At 41.3% G+C, this 22,265-nt stretch overlaps 1 protein-coding gene across 1 annotated transcript in view; it reads left to right on the top strand.

The window, feature by feature from the left end:
- Positions 1–22,265, top strand: part of CLCA1 (chloride channel accessory 1) — a 33,612-nt gene that overhangs the window by 5,774 nt on the left and 5,573 nt on the right. The window contains exons 2-10 of the mRNA XM_036351068.1: positions 2,004–2,144; positions 2,316–2,460; positions 4,774–4,879; positions 8,957–9,134; positions 12,429–12,647; positions 13,151–13,378; positions 17,256–17,430; positions 19,267–19,373; positions 21,540–21,755. Coding sequence (XP_036206961.1) covers positions 2,004–2,144; positions 2,316–2,460; positions 4,774–4,879; positions 8,957–9,134; positions 12,429–12,647; positions 13,151–13,378; positions 17,256–17,430; positions 19,267–19,373; positions 21,540–21,755 — 1,515 coding nt within the window. The remainder of the gene's footprint in view (positions 1–2,003; positions 2,145–2,315; positions 2,461–4,773; positions 4,880–8,956; positions 9,135–12,428; positions 12,648–13,150; positions 13,379–17,255; positions 17,431–19,266; positions 19,374–21,539; positions 21,756–22,265) is intronic.

Consider the following 22,265-nt stretch of genomic DNA (forward strand, 5'->3'; position numbering starts at 1 on the left):
CTCCAGGGGATGTGCATGGAACAGGGCGGGTGTCGGCAGCAGGCGGCAGAGCGTGGAACATGGCAGCTGTCAGCCACGGCGAGATGGTGGAGCAGGTGAGCGGGGGTGCCAGGCCAAGGCAGGGCACCGGTTGCTGTCATTGAGCAAGCATCTGGTGGTTACTGAAAATTCTTTGCTCCCACACACTGTGGTCCTGCCTGGCGCTTGCATCAGCTGCCAGCACAGGAGCCACTGCTCTCACCTGCTGCTGGCGCCCGGTGCTGGCTCCAATCACTCAGCACTATCAGTGGGTGTGAGCAGCAGCTGTTGGCCCCTATTGTCCCTCAGGGCTTCTCCATCTCCCTCTGCTCCTGAGGGGCAATCAGGGCTGGCAGCTGTCTCTCACACCCTCTGCTGGCAAACAGCCCTGCTCGCACCCACTGCTGGCACCAGAGCCACTGCTTGCACCTACTGACAGCACCAGTCCCGATTGCTTGGCACCATTAGTGGTGCAAGTGGGGCTGGCACCCATCAATGCATGGGACTGGCAGCAGCAGGGGCGGGGCTGCTGGAAGATAGGGGACCATGGGCCATGGTGGGAGGGCCTGGGTGGGAGTGTGGAGGGTGGGCTGAGACCTGCCCCTGTGCCCACTGCAGCCTTGTGGCCCACAGTTCCTTTCAAGGTGCACGAATTTGTGTACTGGGCCCCTGGTATCCTATATAATAAAAGCCTAATATGCTAAGTGTCCAGTCATCCAGTTGGCCATGCAACCAATTAAAGTGTAATATGCTAAAGATACACTAAGGCTGCTCAACTGCTCGCTATGACATGCACTGACCATCAGGGGGCAGACAGTTGGCTGGTTGACCAGTCGCTATGAACCTCCCTGGAGGTTTCCTAATCCTCCAGGGGACAGACGCTCGGACCAGTAGGTTAGCTTACTGCTGGGGTCCAGCCAATCGGGAATGAGCAAGACAGGCCAGACATGTCTTGGAGCCTTCTCGTAGCCCTCCCATTGCCCCTCCCTGGCTGGCCAACCTCTTATGTCCCTCCCTGGCCCCAATTGTGCACTGATGGGGTCCCTCAACCTGGCCAGTGCCTTCTTGCAATCTGGGACCCCTTGGGGGATGTCAGAGAACCAGTTTTGGCCTGATGGCAGAATGACTGGTCGCTTTGATGCACACTGACCACCAGGGGCAGACGTTCAACACAGGAGCTTCCCCCTGGTGGTCAGTGTGCTTCCACAGGGGGAGCACCACTCAGCCAGAAGCTGGGCTCACGGCTGGCAAGCACGGCAGCAGTGGTGGGAGCCTCTCCTGCCTCCGTGGCAGCGCTAAGGATGTCCAACTGCCAGCTTAGGCCCGCTTCCATGGGCCTAAGCCATCAGTCAGACATCCCCTGAGGGCTCCTGGACTGCAAGAGGGCACAGGCTGTGCTGAGGGACACCCCCCCCCCAAAACACACACTCACCAGTACATGAATTTCATGCACTGGGCCTCTAGTAGATAATAAAAGGCTAATATACAAATCGACCGAATGGCAGATCAACCGGTCGCTATGATGCGCACTGACCATCTGAGGGCAGACACTCAACACAGGATCTGTCCCCTGGTGGTCAGTAGGCTCCCACAGGGGGAGTGCCACTCAACCAGAAGCCGGGCTTACGGCTGGTGAGCACACTGGCAGTGGCGGGAGCCTCTCCCGCCTTCGTGACAGTGACAGTGCTGAGGATGTCCTACTGCTGGCTTAGGCAGGCTCCCCATGGACATCCCCTGAGGGCTCCAGGACTGTGAGAGGGTGCAGGCTGGGCTGAGGGACTCCCCCTCAAGTGTACAAATTTTGTGCACTGGCCTCTAGTTATCAATAAAAGGTATTTCTACATCTCCCCTTCCAGTCTTATAAATAACTGGTCTTTACTAACTAGCTTTTCTAATGTGAAATACAAATGTAAATTTGAATGATTGATAATTTAGTCTACAGTCCTACTTGTGCTTGCTAGATATGTTTTCTTTTTTTCCCCCAGGACATGGTGACTCAGGCATCTCCATATCTGTTTGAAGCTACAGGAAAAAGATTCTATTTCAAAAATGTTGCCATTTTGATTCCTGAGAAATGGAAGACAAAACCTGAGTATATGAGACCAAAACTGGAGACCTACAAAAATGTGAGATTATCAAGTTCTTCTTTCAAATTCAATTTCCTTCGGCGATTTAGATTTTTTTTTCATCATAATATTCTAGAACCAAATGAAATTTGTTCACAATACTCCAGTGTGAATAAGGTCAATTCATTTGCTAAAATTTTGTAATGATGAAAACATTTTCTTAAATTTCAGGCTGATGTTCTAGTTGCCGAACGTAATCCTCCAGGAAACGATGATCCCTATACTGAGCAGATGGGAAATTGTGGAGAAAAGGGTGAAAGGATTCATTTCACTCCTGACTTCATAACAGGAAAAAAGTCTCAATATGGACCACAAGGTATGGGTAGAGAAGAAACATTCCACTGTGTTCCTCATAACTTAATAATTTTATATTCAAAGTAGATCAAAATAGCATTATCTTTCCGAGTAAGCACATATAAGCCAAATAACGTTACAGCATGCATTTTCACTTAAAGCAGGGGTTCAGAATAGTGTGTTTCTCGGTTAGAAATTTAATTTTTCATATTCTGCATAAATGTGTAACTATAGTGTTTTTAATTTTAAAAAGTTATTACTATCAGAAAATAGCTGTAATCGTTTATTGAAATGTTATTAGGTTTCTATGGATCTGATAAGGAGACTGCTGAATTAAACCTCCTGCCTGTAATTCACATAGTAGCCACCAGATGGCGGAGACTCACAGTGCTCTCAGACTTCAGCTCAAGCAAATTGAAAAGGAGGTTGTTAATCAGATTCTGATTCAGTAGGTGTGGGGTGGGACTCAGCAATTTGCATTTTTAACAAGCTCCCAGGTGATGCTGATACTGCTGGACTATGGACCACACTTTAAGGAGCACAGAGAATATCCTTGCAGTTCAGCTCGCAAAAAAAACCTGTAACTAAAGAAAAACATCCAATTTTCCTTCACAAAATAAACTCTTTATCATGCCCATGAGCTATATAGAACAATCTTTAGAAGAAAATATTAAAACAAACAATAAGGAAGTATATATAAAATATGTACGCTCCAGGTATAATCAAATGTGATTAGTATTAGCTAATTAGGTTACTTAATAACTACTACCAGGTATCTTTATTATCTTGAAAGTATTAGAACCAGCTTGATTTTCTTCACTCAAGCAAAAGGGCCCTGGTACCTCCATGCCCCACCCCGCACTCACTAGAGCACTACAGACTTATCAGGAAGATGTATCAAACATACCTCTTGTGCTTCGACAACACTCTATTTCATCTCCATAACAGAACCAGAAAATTCCCAATGTATGGCTCAATCAATAGGTGCTGAATTGATATACTAATTGCCCCATCTCACTTCTGGGCCCACTCCAGCCATCTGAGTCACCATATAGAATGGCAATCCTTCATAATCTCTCCTTTCTGTACTGTGACTCCACTTATGTTCTCTCCCATCTTCCCTTACCTCAAAGAGGCCATCCTCTGCTCCCAGCACCTACAGAATAGGGTCCAAATCCTCAGCGTAAGATACTAGCATTTCCTCAGGTGTACCCCCTCACCTAACCCTCCAAATGCAGCCTATCTGGGAATTTACATTCCAGGAAAACTGAGCTGTACATAAGTCACTAATTCCTCTAAATTTAACAAATACTCACTGAGTACCTATTAAGCTCTGGACATTATGCACCCAGGCATGACAATGAAGAAGTCATGGAGCCTGTCCTCATGGAGACAAGCGTTTAGTGTGGGAGACGGGCAAGAAAGCAGCAACTATAATAGAATGGAAGTGCCATATGGAATATAATGACAGAGTAAAGGAGGGATACTGGGTCTAGTCTGGGGATGTCAGAGAAGGCTTCTAGGTGGATATAAACTTGATTTTGAAAGAAGAGAAGCAACTATCCAAACAGAACTAGGGAACGTATCCCAAGCAAAGAAAGACTACATGAAATGAACCAGAGATGAGAAGGGGCCTCGAGTGGCTCTGGAAAGTAAAAGCAGTGCAGGAATTCCTTGTGATTATAGAGTTCTGGAAGTAGGTGAACAGCAAGAAATATGGGTGCAGAGAAGAGCAGAGCTGGGGTCATCAGGGACCTCATACTAAGGAGCGAACTTAACCCTGAACACCATAAGGTAGCCACTGAAGACTGGAGACATGGAGAGCAGCTGGGTGGCTATGGCAGTAACTCAGGAGTAAGTGGCAATAAGATTGGAAAGATGGGAATAGAGAAGAGGTGAGGTAGGCAGACCTTGGGGTTTGAGCCACTGGGGGTGCTGCCTGGCTGCCCTACCAAAGCTCCAGACCTCACAGTAGCATGTACTGCCCTCCATCACTGCACTTGCCCCAGTAAGGATTTTAGTTGTCTGATTGGCATGTCATCCACTGGACTGTATGCTATGCAAAGGGCAAAGCAGTTGTTTTATCTTTGAATTAAAAACTCTCTGGCACTTCCTATGTGCCTCATATGCATTTTGTGAGCTAAAATAAGTAGTTATATTTTTCAGAAATGTGGCGTTGTCATATTAGAGTTTTCTTTCTAAGGAAGTCAAAACTTAAAAAAAAAAATTAACATAGCAAAGCATAATAAAAGTCTGGAGAATTACTTTCTCCCAGCATTAGGAAGTAATTTTGCCATTCTTACTGTAACCGGGTATTTAAAACATTTTCTCACAGGAAGGGTATTTGTCCATGAATGGGCACATCTACGATGGGGAGTATTTAATGAATACAATAAAGACCAGAAATTCTACTTATCTAATGGAAGAAACAAAGCAATAAGGTATGGATATATTGACTTGACTTTTCCCAAACTATTTTAAATCACAACCCATTTTTTCTTGATTGCTTTAAAAATGTCCCATTTTTTTGCCTTGTTTTCTGTCTCTCATTCTTTGTTAGTGCCTCCTGTTGCAGAGTTCCACAAAACTACCACTTTTGCTTAGCTTACAAGCACTTCAATTAGTTGAGTTCTTTATTCTTCAGTTACAAACCATTTGCCTTTGTGAGTGTGCATATACAATTATAAGAAATCCACAGGTGCTATGTTCAGTGACTCCATCTTCCTGTGTCTGAGTCAGTAAAATAAACAAAGCTAATGGAGCTATTCAATGCCTTGAAAGCAGAATGATATCTGTGTGGACTTTGTCAGCATGAATGGGCCTGGGAGAGACTGTGGAATTTACCTGAAAGACAGTCAAAATATTAAAAGAAAGCAGAAAACTTCTCACAGTTTAATTAACTATTTCAATGCCAATGGAAAGCAAACTGAACATTTGGAAAGTAACCTTGGCTTCCATGATTGTATGGGTGAATTCTTGCAACCAACAGTTTCAGTGAACTGTTTTAGTACAACATAAAAGATAGGGAACTTCACAATTTATTTAAAAGAGCTAGCACATTTCAGATACTAAAACCCAACAGAAGACATGAAAAAGAATTCTGCAGATCAGATACAATTTTCTAAAAATATTTTAAATAAAAGAACAGTAAGTTATATCTGACAGAATCAAAGGACTAACAAACACACCAAGCCCACATAAGAAGTCTTCCAGAAATCCCAAAATGCTGTGATATTAGGTAAGTAATTAATATAGTATTTTGAGTCAAGAAGACAGATAAACGATTTTTCCAATAGATTCTCAGGAGGAACTTGAAAACCTTGAACACTTATGCCTGAGTCAGAAAATAACAACTGCTTTTTTAAGACGGGAAATTGCTGCACCGCCCCTCTCCACTTTTGCTTCCAGTTCTCTTGCCTGATGACCCCGTAAGGAGATGTGCTCAGCTTTGGTTTGGTTACTCTTTATTTGCTACTTGCTTCCAAGCAGAGCTCAGCCTTGGCCTCCCATTCTCCCAGAGGGACATTACTGCTCTCCACTCCTCCCTTTCTTCATTACATTCAGACTCTGTCAACTTGGTCCACTTCCATTATATTCCCCCTCATTGTTATATCACTTCAGGCATAAATAGACTAAGTGCCACGTAGAGCCACGCATAGTGTACCAGAGTCCTTTAGCTGTTCCCTCTGCACTGTATAAACTACAACCCAGGGCCACTTCCCTGATGTGATCATTTGTTGGATTAACCTCGCAAATCCCAGCCAATGAATGTCATTCTACATCTGTACCTTTCCCACTTCTCTTTTCTAAGTTTCTATTCAATTAGACACTGTATATTCCTTCAAGAGAAAAGCTGAATAATACATATTCCTTTCTAGAGATATTCTAGAAATATCTACATATGTAGCATGTTCTTCCTTCCACAGATAAGATTAGCAAATCTGGCTAATTACCATGTCCTCTGAAAAAGAAATTTTATTGTAACATATTAATAATTTATTGATTATTATCTTCTAAATTTAAAAAATTATTTTAAGGCCTAGAAGCAATCACAAAATGACAATACTGCCCACAATAGAAGGCTATTTCCTTAATATGATACAAAACATTAATTGAAAGCCAACAGCCTACATCGTATTTAATAGGAAAATACTAGAAACATTACCAGGGATAACATAGGATGGCCACTATTAGCACAGTTATTGAACCTTTTTTAGAAAGTGGTATCCAATGCAATAGCACATGAAACCGGGGAGGTTAAAGAATGGGAGGGTGGGGGAAAAGCTATGAGAAAGAGAGAAAACTGCTTTTATGCAGATGATATATGGTCCACTTAGAAAACCCTGGGGAATAAATAGAATTAAAGACAGGGGGAGTCAACAAGGTGACCAGATACAAAATGAAAATTCAAATTGTCTTCCCAAATATTAACAAAAACCAGTTCACAAATATTATGGACAGAATACTCCATTGAAGATAGCAATTAAAGGTATAATGAAGTGTAAAACTCTAAAAAAGGTAGATGTCATATTTTAAGAAAACTATAAAATCCTTCTAAAGGCTTTAAAAGAAAATCAAGAAAGATTGAGAGATTTTTCCATTCATGAATGATTTAAATTCAACCTAAATTAATATACAGGTTTTATAAAACTAGTCAAAAGCACATCCATTTTTACCTTATTTTTAAAAAATATCAGAATTCACTCAATAGATAGTACCTAAGAACATTTTTTTAAAAAGTAGTAATAAAGGGAATTTTTACTTGCTGAATTTTAGATATATATAATAAAACTATATTAACTAAAGCAATGTGAATTGACAGACACATATACAATAATTTACTATTTAATACAGCTAGAATTATAAATGTATGAGAAAAAACAGAATTTCTTAAGATATCAGGACAATTTGAGCTGTGTGGGGAAAATATTAACAGATCTTCTTCCAATTGAATAGACTCATTAAATATAACTATCATAGTCACAATGACAACTAAAGGAATATTAATAAAAACCATACTCCTATGTGGTGAAGGTCTTTCTATGCATTCAAGAATTGTACAAAGATATAACTAAAAGAATAATAAATTTGGCTATATAGTCATTAAAAATTTTGTTGCATATAAATCAAACATAAACTAAATAAAGAGGTAAAAAATAAAAAACATTATTTGTAAAAATTAATAAAAAACACCTTTTAAAAGCTTAGTATTGTAACACATGAAGAACCTTTGAAAACCAGTAGGAAACCAATAACATCACAATATAGAAATAGACACAGGAGGAGAATAAATAATCCACAGAAGAAGAAATAAAAATGGTGAATAAACATATAAAAATGTTCAGACTTACTAGCGATCACAGTGGTGCAAATTTGACAAAGATAAGAATCGTTTATTACCTAGTAAGTAACTGTTAGTGGGTGAGATCTCCTACAAATGGTTGTTAGAGACATAAGTTGGCACAAGTATGGAAAACAATTTGGTGACACATATCAAATCTCCAAAATATTTCCTTTTTCTTCATCCAGTAATTTCATGCTTAAAGCCCATTATAAGAAAAATGGTAGAATAAGCTGTATCAGCAATCTATAAAATATTCACACTTTTGATCTGATGATTTAGTCTGAGAACCAATCACATTGCAAACTTGGAAATAGAGTCAAAATTTTATGTGAAATTTTATTTATTCATTGAAGTTTTATTTTTAGTCCTGACAAGTTGGGGGAAATCAAGTGAAATATATTAAGCTAAATTTATTTTATACTATGAGAACATGCAATTATTAAGATCACAGTTTGAAAGAATGTTATAAAATTATAATTAGGTATTAAATTTTTAATTATACTAACATACTACGTTTTTCAAAAGCCTGAAGCAAAACTCTATGCGCCATGTTATGCTGATACAGAGAGAGGAAATGCTTCAACATGTTGACAGTAGCTTATTTCTGATTGTGGAACATGATGTTTTTCTTTTCTTCTTTATACTTTTTTGTAATTTTCCAAATTTTCTATAGTGTTCATATATTGTTTATATACTCAAATAATAAGATGTTAGAGAAAAGCATTCCACTTATGATAGCAATAAGACTCACAAGCATATAATATAAAGGAAAATCTAAAATACTTAGGAACATATAAGAGCTATGTAAAAACTGTATGACATAAACTAATGAGAAACACAAAACCCAAGCCTTTTGAGGGAAACAGAGGCCAGATTTTCCAGGAAGGAGGGGACTACATTAGGCGGTGCCTCAGGTCTGCAACCCTTGTTTATCCTAACAGCAACCATAAACCAGACTTCGCTTTTCTGCTGCAGAGAAACAATTTCTGATACCATTTGGGGACTCTTCAGATACATTCTGGCAAACAGAAATAATTTTTCTGTTTAAGGATATATCTGTCTCTTGAATTGTGAGAGGACATCGTGGACAAGGTCATCGGTGGAACTCGACCACAGAGTCAAGCCCTTTGAAATAATTATGTCACTTGAGTATCCAACCTTAATATATTTTCAGGTGTTCGGCAGATATTACTGGTAAAAATGTAGTAAAGAAGTGTCAAGGAGGCAGCTGTGTGACCAAATCCTGCAAAGTTGATAAGGTAACAGGGCTGTTTGAAAAAGGATGTGAGTTCCTACCTGATCGTGAGCAGACGGAGAAGGCTTCCATAATGTTTTCACCAAGTGTTAATTCTGTAAGTATCTTTTTTTTCTCTCAACACTATGAATCAATGAGGTTTTTATCCCAGATGCTGCAGGAGAGGATCAAATTTTAGGAAGGCATCACTGAGCAGCTGATTCTCTGTGGGGCCAGCCAAGAATGCACAGTCAGGGCAAAGTCCTGTCTCCCCCTTCCTCTTCTTCAGGTTTATTCTTGCTTCTCCATCCTCTCCTTCCCACTAGCTTTTAGTTTCAGTGTTTAGAATGACTTCAAGTATCCTTAAAGGCAGACAAACACAAAGTTTTTTCATTAAATAAGAAATTTAGCCAGGGGGATTCTTTTAATTAGTTAATAAGGACAAGACCAGTAGCCTTTAATTTAATTTTCAGAGATCTCTTTTCAGCCTGTCTATTTACTTTTAGTTGTTAAGTAAAATTTTCTCTCTCCTTTGTTTTTTGTGTGTGTTGTTTTTTGTTGTTGTTGTTGTTGTTGTTGTTGTTTATAAGTTTATCTGAGCCACGCTGACAACATATGCAAGGGAGCAAGATCTCAAATGCTCCTGAAATTTTCTCTTTTTAAGAGTGTCGGTGCCCTTACGGAGTTTGTACATAGTTTTAATAGCTTACAAATATTTCTTAATGGTTTTTTAATGACAAGTTGGCCATAAGATAAACTTGAAAAAATTACCCTTATTAATGCTAAATATGTACATCAATGAATTTGCACAAACTAAGATTAAGTGCTTCAGTTAACTGACTTTAGTGAGGAGTCCCTCTTATCTTCCAGGCTCTTACATAAAGTGATGTTTTCCTCTTGGAATAGAGCAGCGGTTCTCAACCTGTGGGTCGCGACCCCTTTGGCGGTCGAAGACCCTTGCACAGGGGTCGCCTAAGACCATCCTGCATATCAGATATTTACATTACAATTCATAACAGTAGCAACATTACAGTTATGAAGTAGCAACGAAAATAATTTATGGTTGGGTCACCACACAAGGAACTGTATTTAAAGGGCCAGAAGGTTGAGAACCACTGGAATAGAGGGTGAAGTAACTTGTCAATAACAACATGATACACCATGGTTCCTAGGCCCATCCTTCACTCTGGTTTCGCAGTCCACCTCCAGACTTGCTCAGGAGTTTTCCAGAATATATGTTCTAAATTACCAAGCTAGAGTTGAAGTTGATGCACAGTGAAGTTTGGGAACCTCTGCCTGGGGTTTTACGCAGAAGTTTTTCAGATTCCCTTACTCAAAAGTAAATAGAATGATAACATGGAAACACTACCAAAATGATCTGAAAAATGCAAAGAGAAAATTGTTTTACAGCTAATGATTGCATTCTAAATTATAGAATCACAGGTATTTAAGATTTTTAATTGAATGATAATACTATAAAATCACTGAGAAGGAGGACCTAAATTATACCTACTTTAGGTATACTATGCTTCCTTTTTTAATCCCCCAAATGCTAGCAATGAAAATGCTAAATAAAAGGAAAAAACACTATCACTTATTGGCTGCATTAGTATTGACCCTATTGCATATGTTCTTATGTAATTCTTGCATGGTAACTACTACCATTTTGTAGATTAAAAAGCTGATGTGCAGGTTTTTTTATATTGAGCTTTTATTACGTGTCACATACTGGACTAGGTTTTGAGGAAGCAAAATTTAATAAGACAGGTTTCTGACATAGGTGGATTTACAGCTCAGTAAATGCATTACAATGTTGAAGGGGCCTTACTAAAGTTTCTATAGGGCTCCGTGAGGCCACAGGGTTGAGTGAAAATTTCGCTTTTCTTTGGTGGAAAGGTAGAAAATGAGAAACTATTTTGAAAATGAACTTTTGGCTGAAACATGAAGGTGAGGTTCACAATGCAGAGGACAGAAGAAGAGGCATCGTTTACAAATGGGGATCATGAGCCAAGTCAAGATATACAACAGCCTGACAAGGCTACCGTGGGGGAATCAAAGACTTGGACTGCACAGCCAGAGTGAAGTGGAGAGTGAAGGAAAAATGCATTTTATAGAGACTGCTGTTTGCTATGTGACGTAGTACAGACTACTTCACAATTATGAGCCACCAAAGGGTCTTAAATACAGGAATAAGAATGAAGATGCCTCTGACAGCTATGGAGTGGACCAATTGGAAGGGGAGTGAACCGTGTCCAGCACAGCCAGGGGTGAGCCTAAGGAGGGGCAGTGAAGGATTAAAGAAAACAGACAAGAGAATACAGTTGGGGCTGGGTGGATCACTGCCTGGATGAGGAAACAGTGACATAGCCTGTAAGCTGAAGCTTTATTTTATAGTCAGATCACACAAAGCAAAACAAGGGGAGTGGTCAACATGTTTACAATGTTCTTATAAGTTTCAAATATATTTTGTTACTCAAACCTTGTTTTGGCAGCACTTGCTGCACCTCTCACAGCTCATTAGCTACCTAGAAACAAGGGAGGACTATCAGGTCAAGCTTAATTGTGCTAGGAGGGCTCTGCCCTCCAAGCTGGACTTGTATGTGGCTCTGCCACAGGTCAGTCCGAGGCTTGACCCTATAGCCGCTCCGTACAGGGGAGCAAGGGAGAAAAGTCAGCTAGGAGACTGCAATAGTGTGATGAGGGACCGTGAGGGCTTGAATGATAGAGAGTCCATTGGAAAAGGAGAAAAGATGATGAACTGGAGAGACAGTGAAATGGTTATTTTGTAGGTGGGGGAAAGCTAGAAAAACTCTCAGGTTCCTGAGTTAGAAGACTGGGTGAACAGTGGTGGCATCAAGCTAGGAAATACATGAGGAGGAGGAACAAAGTTGGCGGAAAGGTGACAAGGTGATGAGTTCAATTATGAACATGTGCGGTTTGAGGAGCTGGCAGAAAATCCAAGTGGATTTTGGAGAGAGCTGAATGTTGGGTGTTAAAAGTTGGACTGTGAGGTGTTGGCAAGTGACTGGGAAGGAAAGAAGTGAGTGGAAGTGAAAGGATGGAAAGATAAGATGGTACCACGAGAGAAACGTTGCAATGCAGTTGTCTTGGTGATAGTGGTGATGGCTCAAAATAGAAAAGTAGGAAGGAAGCCAAAAGCAAGCAAATGATTGCTGTGAAGCCTTAAGGTTTCCACAAGGTTGAGCGCATGTTTGGAGATAGGAATTCTAATTGTGACTGTGATTTTCTCCAGCAGTTCTCTGCAGTGATTTGGAGATTGGACCAAGATTATGAGTGAACAAAGCAGACTGGGGAGGAGGGCAAGGAATTAACATACTTTAAAATAATCAAATCATTAAAGATTTTAACCAGTAGTTTATTGTTGTCTATGTCATTTTACTGACAATTTCAGGTGGTCGAATTCTGTACAGAAAAAAACCACAACAAAGAAGCCCCAAACCTGCAGAACCAAAGATGCAACCTGCGAAGCACCTGGGAAGTGATTAGCGGCTCTGAGGACTTTAAGAAAACCACTCCTATGACGACACCACCACCCAAACCCACCTTCTCATTGCTGCAGATCGGACAGAGAATTGTGTGCTTGGTCCTAGATAAGTCTGGAAGCATGAAAGTACGTGCAATGAGCCTCAGTCTCTGGATGCAGACCTCATATTTGCATACAGTATAATCTAGCCAGCCTAGAGAGTCCGATGTTACAGCGCTCACACTGCCATCAGGAAGGCATACCGCCACTTTAGTCAACAAACATTCAGCATCAAGTGTCTCATTTGCCAAATTAAATTAGCTTTCGATTTGTGAATGACACAGCCTTAACATATATGTTTCCCTGACAGTGCACAGGTCTATAGACCTGTTTCTAAAGCCTAATGATTGAACTAAAGCCTAATCTGGTTTTACCTTTTAGGGCTATTTTTACAAAGGCCCAAAAATTCTACTCCAAAATACTACTAAATATAAAGGAGAGTTCTCCCATAGAAGGATATGCCTTGAGTAAGCTTGCTGCCATTTACTCTCTGTTGAGACAACCCCTTCCAAATTCCCTCTAACCTGTTCTGTTATTAGTCTGCCCACCTAAACACAACCTGACTGCCTGTCTTCTGCTTCTCCCTTCAGAGTGGTGACCGCCTGAAACGAATGAATCAAGCAGGCAAACTTTTCCTGCTGCAGACGGTTGAGCAAGGGTCCTGGGTCGGCATGGTGATGTTTGACAGTGCCGCCCAAGTCCAAAGTGAACTTGTACAGATAAACGGTGGCGCGGAAAGGGAGGCGCTCATCAGAAAGCTACCCACAGCGGCCTCAGGAGGAACATCCATCTGCAGTGGACTTCGATCAGCATTTACTGTGAGACAAGTTCCCCTATTGAAGTTCGGCAATGGTTACAACTTATGGTTAAGAAATCCAGTGTTTCCATACATGCCTAGTATCTGGTTGAATTAGACAATTAAGGGTAGAGCAGTGGTTCAAATGATACAAAGACACCGCCCTGCAAAACTATTGTTAACTAGTTCATTCATGCTTTCGTGCTTTTCTACATCAATGCATTCCTGCTTTCCTACATGCATACCTGCATTCAAAATATTCATGTGTGCCTGCGATAAGCAAGGCACTGTGTTGGGCATTAAGAATACCATGAGGGCCAAAGAGACACCACACATCCTCCTGTCACAGAGCTTATAATCTTATTGGGCATATACATTAACCACATAGTCACACAAATAAGTTAATATGCATAAGCTATAATGATTGCTATGAAGGAAGGTACACAGGGACACAACAGGGTATCTTCTATGAGAAAGAAACATGAGCTCTGAGTTATGGTTAAATTTTGAGGGAGCTTAGCACTCCAAACTTCTGGGCACAGAAGGACCTCCTTTTGTGCAAGCAAATGGTTTATTTATTGAAGCAGGAGGCCTTAGGAAATATAACTATAAATGTATCGGGGGTATAACCAAAGGTCCCATCTGACCACACCCCATCCCTCTACTTAGATATCAATATCTCACCATTTTCAATAAATTTAAGTAAAAATTTCTCCATCTAACATTTAAGGCATTCAAAAAATAATCCCTACTTCCCTCACAAGTCTTAAGGACCAGGGACTCTCTTCCAGATGTTTAAGCAAGTGAGACCACTCATCCTTCAGAGCTCCTGCACCTTTGCCAGGCTAGCTCCCCACTTAGAGTACTTTCTCCTCCCTCCTGTGCACCTCAGAGCACTCTTGTTCTTCAAAGGGCCATACTTCTTGACATCTTTCCTGATCCTTCTAACTGTGTAGAACTGCTCTTTCTGAATCCTATGACCTTTAAAAAAAATAGCTCTTATGACTTCAGGCTCTTCTCTCTCTTATTTTCTAATCACGTGCTTCTCTTAAGCAAACTTTAGGAGTAAGATTTCTCTTTTTACCTCCGAGGAAGCTGGCACAATATCTTGTATGCAGGAGGTTCTCAAGAAATAAAACTGAATTGAGTCAATTGATTGCATCTGATGCTTAATTGCTCTAAATACAGAATATAATATTCTGTATTATTTAGAGGCTATTTAGCTCCATGAAACAAAGCTGGCAGGCCTAAGGGCTGAGAGTCTCAGCAACGTCTCAGGCAGGTCTGCACGTGCCTGCTGTGGACACAACACATCATTGGGGCTGTTCCAGATTCCCAGGCAGCAGCAGAAACATTGAATTTCATGTGGACAATGGCTCAAACATTCCCTCAAATGCAGTCTGTCCCTCTGGCCCTTTTATTCTACTTTGAAGGCCGGTTCCCTGAAAGTAGTTTCTATTGTGTACACAGTCAGCTGGAAAACCCTTAGCCAGATGCCTATGTGCATCTGGGTTCTCTTGCCTCTGCCGCTCATTCAAGCATTGATTAAAGAAGCAAATGAGGGAGGGAAACTGACAGTGAAATCACTGACGTATACTGAACTCCTGTTATGCAAACCCTGAGGGAGATGACTAATGCCAGATGGCCTGGCGATGAGGAGAGAATGGTTCTGCATTTTCCACTTGGATGGGTGACACAGTGTGAGGGATGCAGTTGGAGTTTAAATGCTTCTCTTTCCCTATGGAATCTGAGTGCAGGGTCAGAAGGAGCTTATGGGCGGCTTCAGGGTGATGAGGTAAAGGCCTTGGATCCTACACTGTCCTCAAAATCCCCCACTGGTCCTTGCTAGAGGACCCTGGACAGGTCTGTCCTGGGCTCCTGGGAGTGGTGTCTGGTGAGGTGTGGCCTCTGTGCTTTGCTTGTTCTCTTGGCTTGATTGGGCCCAGTGGTCCTCCCCAACTAACTCAGCCCTACCCTGGCTGTCACTGTTGGAGCAGAGCCTTGAGCATACCTACGTCCTCCATTCAGCCCCCAAGGAAGGCTGTGCACCTTTTTTTTCTTCCTTTATTGATTAAGGTATTACATATGTGTCCTTATCCCCCCTTTTCCCTCCCACCCCACCCCCACTCATGCCCTCAGCCTCTAAGGCAAGATAACCTGTTCTCTTGCTTGCCGACTCTCATGTTAGCTGTCTTCTATCTCCCCAATAGTGTGTGTGTGGGAATGTCTGCATGTTTTCCATGACCTGTAGTAGTGATGGGGAGTGTTGGCAAGGGAATCCAAATTAAGCTCTTTCTCTAGCTTCTAAGATCCTACAGCTCAGGCAGACCAAGCTCAGGCAGACCAAGCCCATGGCCATGGCTGATAGGCTCCTGGGCTCTGGGCTCCTTCACATGGCAACAGTCTTAGTTCTGCTCTCTTTCCTTGTGTGGCTGCCCCTCTCAGAGTTCAAACAGAGCGGGGAGAAAGTCTTCTCTGCTCCCAGCTTTCCTTTCAACCTACTTAAGACACATTCGCTTTCTGAGAGTCTGGTCCAGAGAAGGGAGGCTTAATTGCTTGTTTTCTCTCCTTCTGGGTCTTCCTTCCACTCTTTTTTGAGGAGTGGGACTCATGCCTCCCTCTTCTTAAAAGGATAACACTGTTGTTTTATGTGATTTTCCTTGCATCATAATCTTATTCAATATTGTCCTCTCTACACCACATAACAAACTATAGTCCATGTCTAGCAGTTACAACATAGGTGTCATAGGACAAATAGGAACTGGGATTACTAGGAATAAAATGTTTTGCTTTAATCACAGGGTACATTAAATTTTTTATGGCTACAATTTCTTTTCCTTTATTGATTAAGGTATTACATATGTGTTCTTATCCCACCATTGCCCCCCACCCCCCCGCTCATGCCCTCACTCCCCTGGTGTCTGTGTCCATTGGTTAGGCTTATATGCATGCATACAAATCCTTTGGTTGATCTCTCCCTCTTACCCCTGCCCTCCCCTACCTTCACTCTGAGGTTTGACAGTCTGATCGATGTCTCTCTGTCTCTGGATCTGTTTTTGTTCATCAGTTTATGTTGTTCATTATATTCCACAAATGAGTGAGATCATGTGATATTTATCTTTCTCTGACTGGCTTATTTCGCTTAACATAATGCTCTCCAGTTCCATCCATGCTGTTGCAAATGGTAGGAGTTCCTTCTTTTTTCTTACCACAGCATAGTATTCCATTGTGTAGATGTACCCCAGTTTTTTTAATCCACTCATCTGCTAATGGGCACTTAGACTATTTCCAAATCTTAGCTATGGTAAATTGTGCTGCTATGAACATAGGGGTGCATATATCCTTTCTGATTGGTGTTTCTAGTTTCTTGGGATACACCCTGAGTGGCACAAAGGATACATTAAATTTTTTTAACAGCTCATGTGAGCTGGGTATTGACCAGTCAGAACCAATGTCAGCCATAAACCATTGGTATGCTCAGACAGGTGAGTATCATACAAACTAAAATCTACCCTAGGTCTAATATTACCCCAATATTATCCCCATTAAAAGAGGATGGTTTCTGAGGGTTTCTTGGAACCCCTGAAAGCTCTTGAGGAGAGATTATGTGAAGGAAACTTCTTTCCTGCGTCCCCAGGGCTGCTCACCTCTGGAACTGCCCTGAGCCACACTTTATAAAACTCTCACTGCAGCAGGTTCGTCAAGAGAAAAGAGCACAGAAAAGTACCATGAATGTTTCCCATTTAAGAGTGTGTCATTTCAAAAGGGAGAGACATTTGACCATCCCCAGACACTTTTGTTATTTTGGAATTCCTTTTCTTGTTCTCTATACATGCAATTTTCACAAACACTTTGTCCGCCCTGAGTTTGGTAACTCACTCTCTTAATTATGTCCTTAGGTGATTAGGAGGAAATACCCAACAGATGGAGCTGAAATTGTGCTACTGACTGATGGGGAGGACACCTCCATAAGCACATGCTTTACTGAGGTGAAACAGAGCAGAGCCATCATCCACACTGTTGCCCTGGGGCCCGATGCAGCGAAAGAACTGGAGGAGCTGTCTAAAATGACAGGTGAGGGGCAATCTGCTGAGCCCCACTGATTGTTGCTTCCACTGGACTGCGAGCTCCAGTGAAGTGGGGAAGAGGGGAAAAGTGGGAGAGGGACAAAAGGGGTCATTTTACTGGCCTTATCCCCAAATAACCATTATAACCTACTCTACCCATTCATTGTAAGGCCTTGGTTCTAGGATTAGGGCAGTCTGGAGAAGATGGGACCAGATGGCACCCTAATGAGGACCTGGAACTCTCTTCCCAGGAACTTTATAAGAGCTGGAAGGAATCTACTAGTTTAGCCAGGAACCACTCACTTCCAGTTGGCAGCTGCCAAGAGACCCATGAGAGACACCAATTACATTATACCATGACACAGTGCTCTGTTGGCAATAGAAAGTACAATGAGGCACAAAGAAGGGAAGGAGGGGGCCCAGAAAGATGACATCTGAGTTGGGACTTTTAACAAGGAGTAGCAGGGGGAGAGCAGAGGGTCTGCTCAGCCACATGGAAGGTCACTCTGAAAATGTGGAATACAAAGCACTTCTCTGTAAAACATTAATCAACTGTGCTTCTAACACAACAGATGGTAAAAATAGATCCCATATGCCCCTGGCTTCTTTAGCGGAATGGATGGACACGATTTCTTTTTATGTATTTGTTTTACTTAGGATCAGCATTATGGATAGCAATGATTATGCTGGGTTTCCTTCTGAGGCAGCTAAAATGACAGGGAGGTTTGCTCTTAATACTAGCTGTCGTAGGCTGGGTTTCCTAGAGAAAGAAACTGAGGCAGGGATTTAGGTGCATGTAATTTACAGAGGGAGACCTCTCATGAGAGGGAGGGGGAACAAAGGGTAGGACAGGGGAAGGAGCTACGTATGGATCCGACTGGACTTGGAGTCCAGCTGAAGCCTGACTCCACAGAAGACTCAGAGCTGGAACTGCATTGCAAGCTTGGTCCAATTTTAAAGCAAGGGCACTGGCCTTTTGTGCCACTGTGTCCATCAGTCCATGGCTGTGGACTGTCAGGGTGGGGCAGAGATGAGGGGGCAGGTTATTTCCTAGCTTGGGGCTTGGGTGTCCCCTTTTGGTAAGGCCATTCTCTGGAAAATGGGGCAGCTATATGCCATTAGCAGCTAACAGAGCAGCTAAGAAAAGATGCACTCACCTAGATAAAAGGATCTAGGTAGAGCACCAATTGTATTATCAACAGTATTATCAAAACACTTTCCTTAGACTGGATGACATTAATAGTTTAAAAGTGCTTTCATATCAACTATCCCAGTTACACCTATCCTAAATAGCCCAAAACTGCTTGGTGTAGAATAGTATCATTTTTATTGCATGTTGTACTTTTCTATAACGGTTCCTCGCCAGCTGTTATTTCTTCCTTTGTCACATGCACAGCTTTTCTGATTTAGGAGAAAACGCAAAAGTCATCCTTCTTAGAATTATGTCTGAAATAAGAATAAATCAGTAGGCTTAGAGTAAGGCTTCGTGGATTCTCTACTATGAAAGTGCATGGTCCATAGGTCGACGCTCAACCACCAAGCCACACCTTCTGGGCAAAACAAGAATTTTATATCAGTTTGGGCTTGTCAGCTTCATGGTTGCTTTGCATATAGCTGAAGTAGCCATACAACGGAGATGTTGCTGGAGTTATTATTTAGTAGGATTAAAAAGCTAGTATCAACTTCTGAGTTAATCTGATTACTTATTTGATTTTGATCTGTTCATACTTTAATAACACAGTAGAATATTTATTTTGTGTATTCTGTTACCTTAAGAAGAGCAAAAATGTTGCACATACTTGATTTCTACCAAGTAACTTCTGATGATGTAATTTCTTCTCAGGAGGTTTGCAGACATATGCTTCAGATCAGGCTCAGAACAACGGCCTCATTGATGCTTTTGGGGCCCTCTCATCAGGAAATGGAATTGTCTCCCAGCGCTCCATCCAGGTCAGACTTCTTCCTCTGCGAGTTTTCATGTTTATAAATAATGCTAGCCAAGATGGAGAGTTTACTGGTTAAAAGTTTTAAGTTCTACTTTCTTCTACTAGTGACTTAAAATTAAAATACATGTTTCAGGCTGATATTAAACATTAGTCCTAAAATGCAACACTACTCATTTAAACAAAGCAACAGTGTTTACTTGTTTGGAAACAGTACTAAAATGACTTCCTCATAAAAACCAGCAACATAAAATATAATGGGTCCAAGCATTCTTTTTTAACATCTGTTAACAAGCACCCATAGCAATCTAATTGGCTCAGAATTTTCTTCAGAGTAGATCATCTCAATACAAATTTTCCAGGAAAAGTGTTCAGGGATTACTTGCTCTATTTTTCCATTACCACAAATCTCTGATAGTGGCCAAGATTTTCATATAATGGATGGAAAGTGCTTTGTACTGTGAAAAGCCCACGCCGTCAGTCCAGACACCTGGATTCTTGTCCAGGGTCGGTCATTAACTCTATGACCATGGGCAATGAACTTCATCCATCTGGGCCTCATCGTCTCAGTCAGATATAAACCCGAAAACTTCTGTTTTTCTGAAAAATCAGGCCCTTCTGATTCTAAAATTTCAAGAAAATAAAATTTTCTTTTAAAAATTATGGTACTATTTTTTAAAAAAACTGGACAAACATTTTAAAATGCTCTTCTCTAATAGTGCAAAAATTACTCACATGATTTTTTTGAACTAGAGAGAGTAAACAGTCAATACTCATACCTGTGTGAATTATAACTTTTATTGTGAAAGTTTGGATAAAAGTAAAGGAATGCCTGATGTCAAAGCCAAATAATGATAAGAGTTCAAAACAACAGGCTTTCTGGTCTACCAATATAGCAATTATTCAGTCAAAGAAGAAAGCAATTATACTCCGTTGGGTTATCCTAGTTCAAATTTAGAAAATGAAACTCAAGAGCCTGGTTTAGAAATGGGAGGAACGTGTCTTAGAAAAGTATTAAACTGATGAAAGGGTAAGTTCACAATCAGGCCATTTCTGCCCATTTGTATTTTATTTAAGAAACCTAACAGGAAGAGTGATGAAGAAATGAGTGTGATTCATTTACCCACTTGTCATAAGAATCAGATCCAAGATCATAATCTCCCTATGGAACTAGAAATTCTGGCTCCATGACTAGGCCACCCTATCTTCTAATACAAGTTCAATTTAAGGACAATAAGTAATAATCTAAGCCATAATCCTCAAAATCACACTTTTTACAAAAGTCTTACTAACCCTTCCCCATCTTAATCCCAGCTTCTCAGCTCCATTCTACTCCCCCAAACAGACAACCTTGGCAACTGACTTAATTTATCTCCACAGGGACTGCAGAAATACTCAACTTAACACTTAGTTATTTGCAATCCAGACAATCCATACATGGGTGAAAATAAGTCCCAGTCACAGTTATAGGATAGTAAGTAAGATGAGCTCTGTATACCAGTAGGTATAAAGCAAAACACAATGTGAGAATATCAAAGGACTGACAGAAACAGTCCTCTGTGGGAGCTCACAGGAGGGAGCAATTACTCTCAACTGGTAAGTGAGATGGACATCTGAGAAAGCTCTGTGGAAAAAGTGACATTTGAAGTGAAACTTGAAGGATAGGTAAGGCTTACCTGTGGTTCTCAACCTTCTGGCCCTTTAAATAGAGTTCCTCATGTTGTGACCCAACCATAAAATTATTTTCGTTGCTACTTCATAACTGTAGTGTTGCTACTGTTATGAATCGTAATGTAAATATCTGATATGCAGGATGGTCTTAGGTGACCCCTGTGAAAGGGCCGTTCGACCGCCAAGGGGGTCGCGACCCACAGGTTGAGAACCGCTGGCCTAGACAAATACAGATGAGCACACATACTTCCAAGAGAAGTGACAGTGTGATAGTCACAGGGTCACTAAGGAAGTGGTCTGGTTTGGGTGCAGGGATCAACATTCTGGTAGCTAAAGCTGGAGAGGGAATTTAGAATTAGATCATAATAGCAAAATACCAAACCAAGGGCTTAAGCACTCAGGGCTTTTTAATGGGACAACTGAATGTTGGGGGGCAGAATGGAAGAGACCCTGTGATGGGAGCTGTAGTCTCCAGAAAATAAAGAGTTGTTTTTCTGAACAGCTTGAGAGTACAGGAGTAACTCTCCAGGCCAGTCAGTGGATGAATGGCACAGTGATTGTGGACAGCACCGTGGGAAACGACACCTTGTTTCTCATCACCTGGACAATACAGCCTCCCCAGATCCTTCTCTGGGATCCCAGCGGAAAGAAACAAGATGGCTTTGTAGTGGACACAGACACTAAAATGGCCTACCTCCCAATCCCAGGCACTGCCAAGGTATGGACTCAGCATTTCCGCTTCTCACAATTTGACAAGGTAACGTTTTTATAGAATAACCATAGCTTTTTAAGCATGGATAGTTGCTAAAAGGAAAGTCAGTGTTGAAGGAAAGAGAGCACCACGAAAAATCTCCATCCAAAGGAGATCACTCAATATGACAGCAAGTCAAAAGAAGGAAAGCGGTGTTGTTTTCTCCAGATACTAAAAGGAGAACCTTCAAATTACATGGTGGTCACGATGCAACATCATCCTTAAAGAGTCAGGTTCATGAAAACCGTTTCTTCTACCCCAAAAACCCAGCCATTTGATCCTGCCCTTCAGAAACCAAGGCAAAGATAAGGATAGTTTTCAGACTTCATTTTCCCCAATTAGGGCTTTCTTGACAGTAAGAACCATGTAGTTAGCTCACGCATACCAAAGTTTCCCTTGGCTGCGAGTAGCAAAGACCATCCTAGATATGCTTTAACATGCTCATATGAGATAGGCTCCTCACAGAAGTCAAGTCTG

This window comes from Myotis myotis, unplaced genomic scaffold (assembly GCF_014108235.1).
Source record: "Myotis myotis isolate mMyoMyo1 unplaced genomic scaffold, mMyoMyo1.p scaffold_m19_p_2, whole genome shotgun sequence".
Taxonomy (NCBI): Eukaryota; Metazoa; Chordata; class Mammalia; order Chiroptera; family Vespertilionidae; genus Myotis; species Myotis myotis.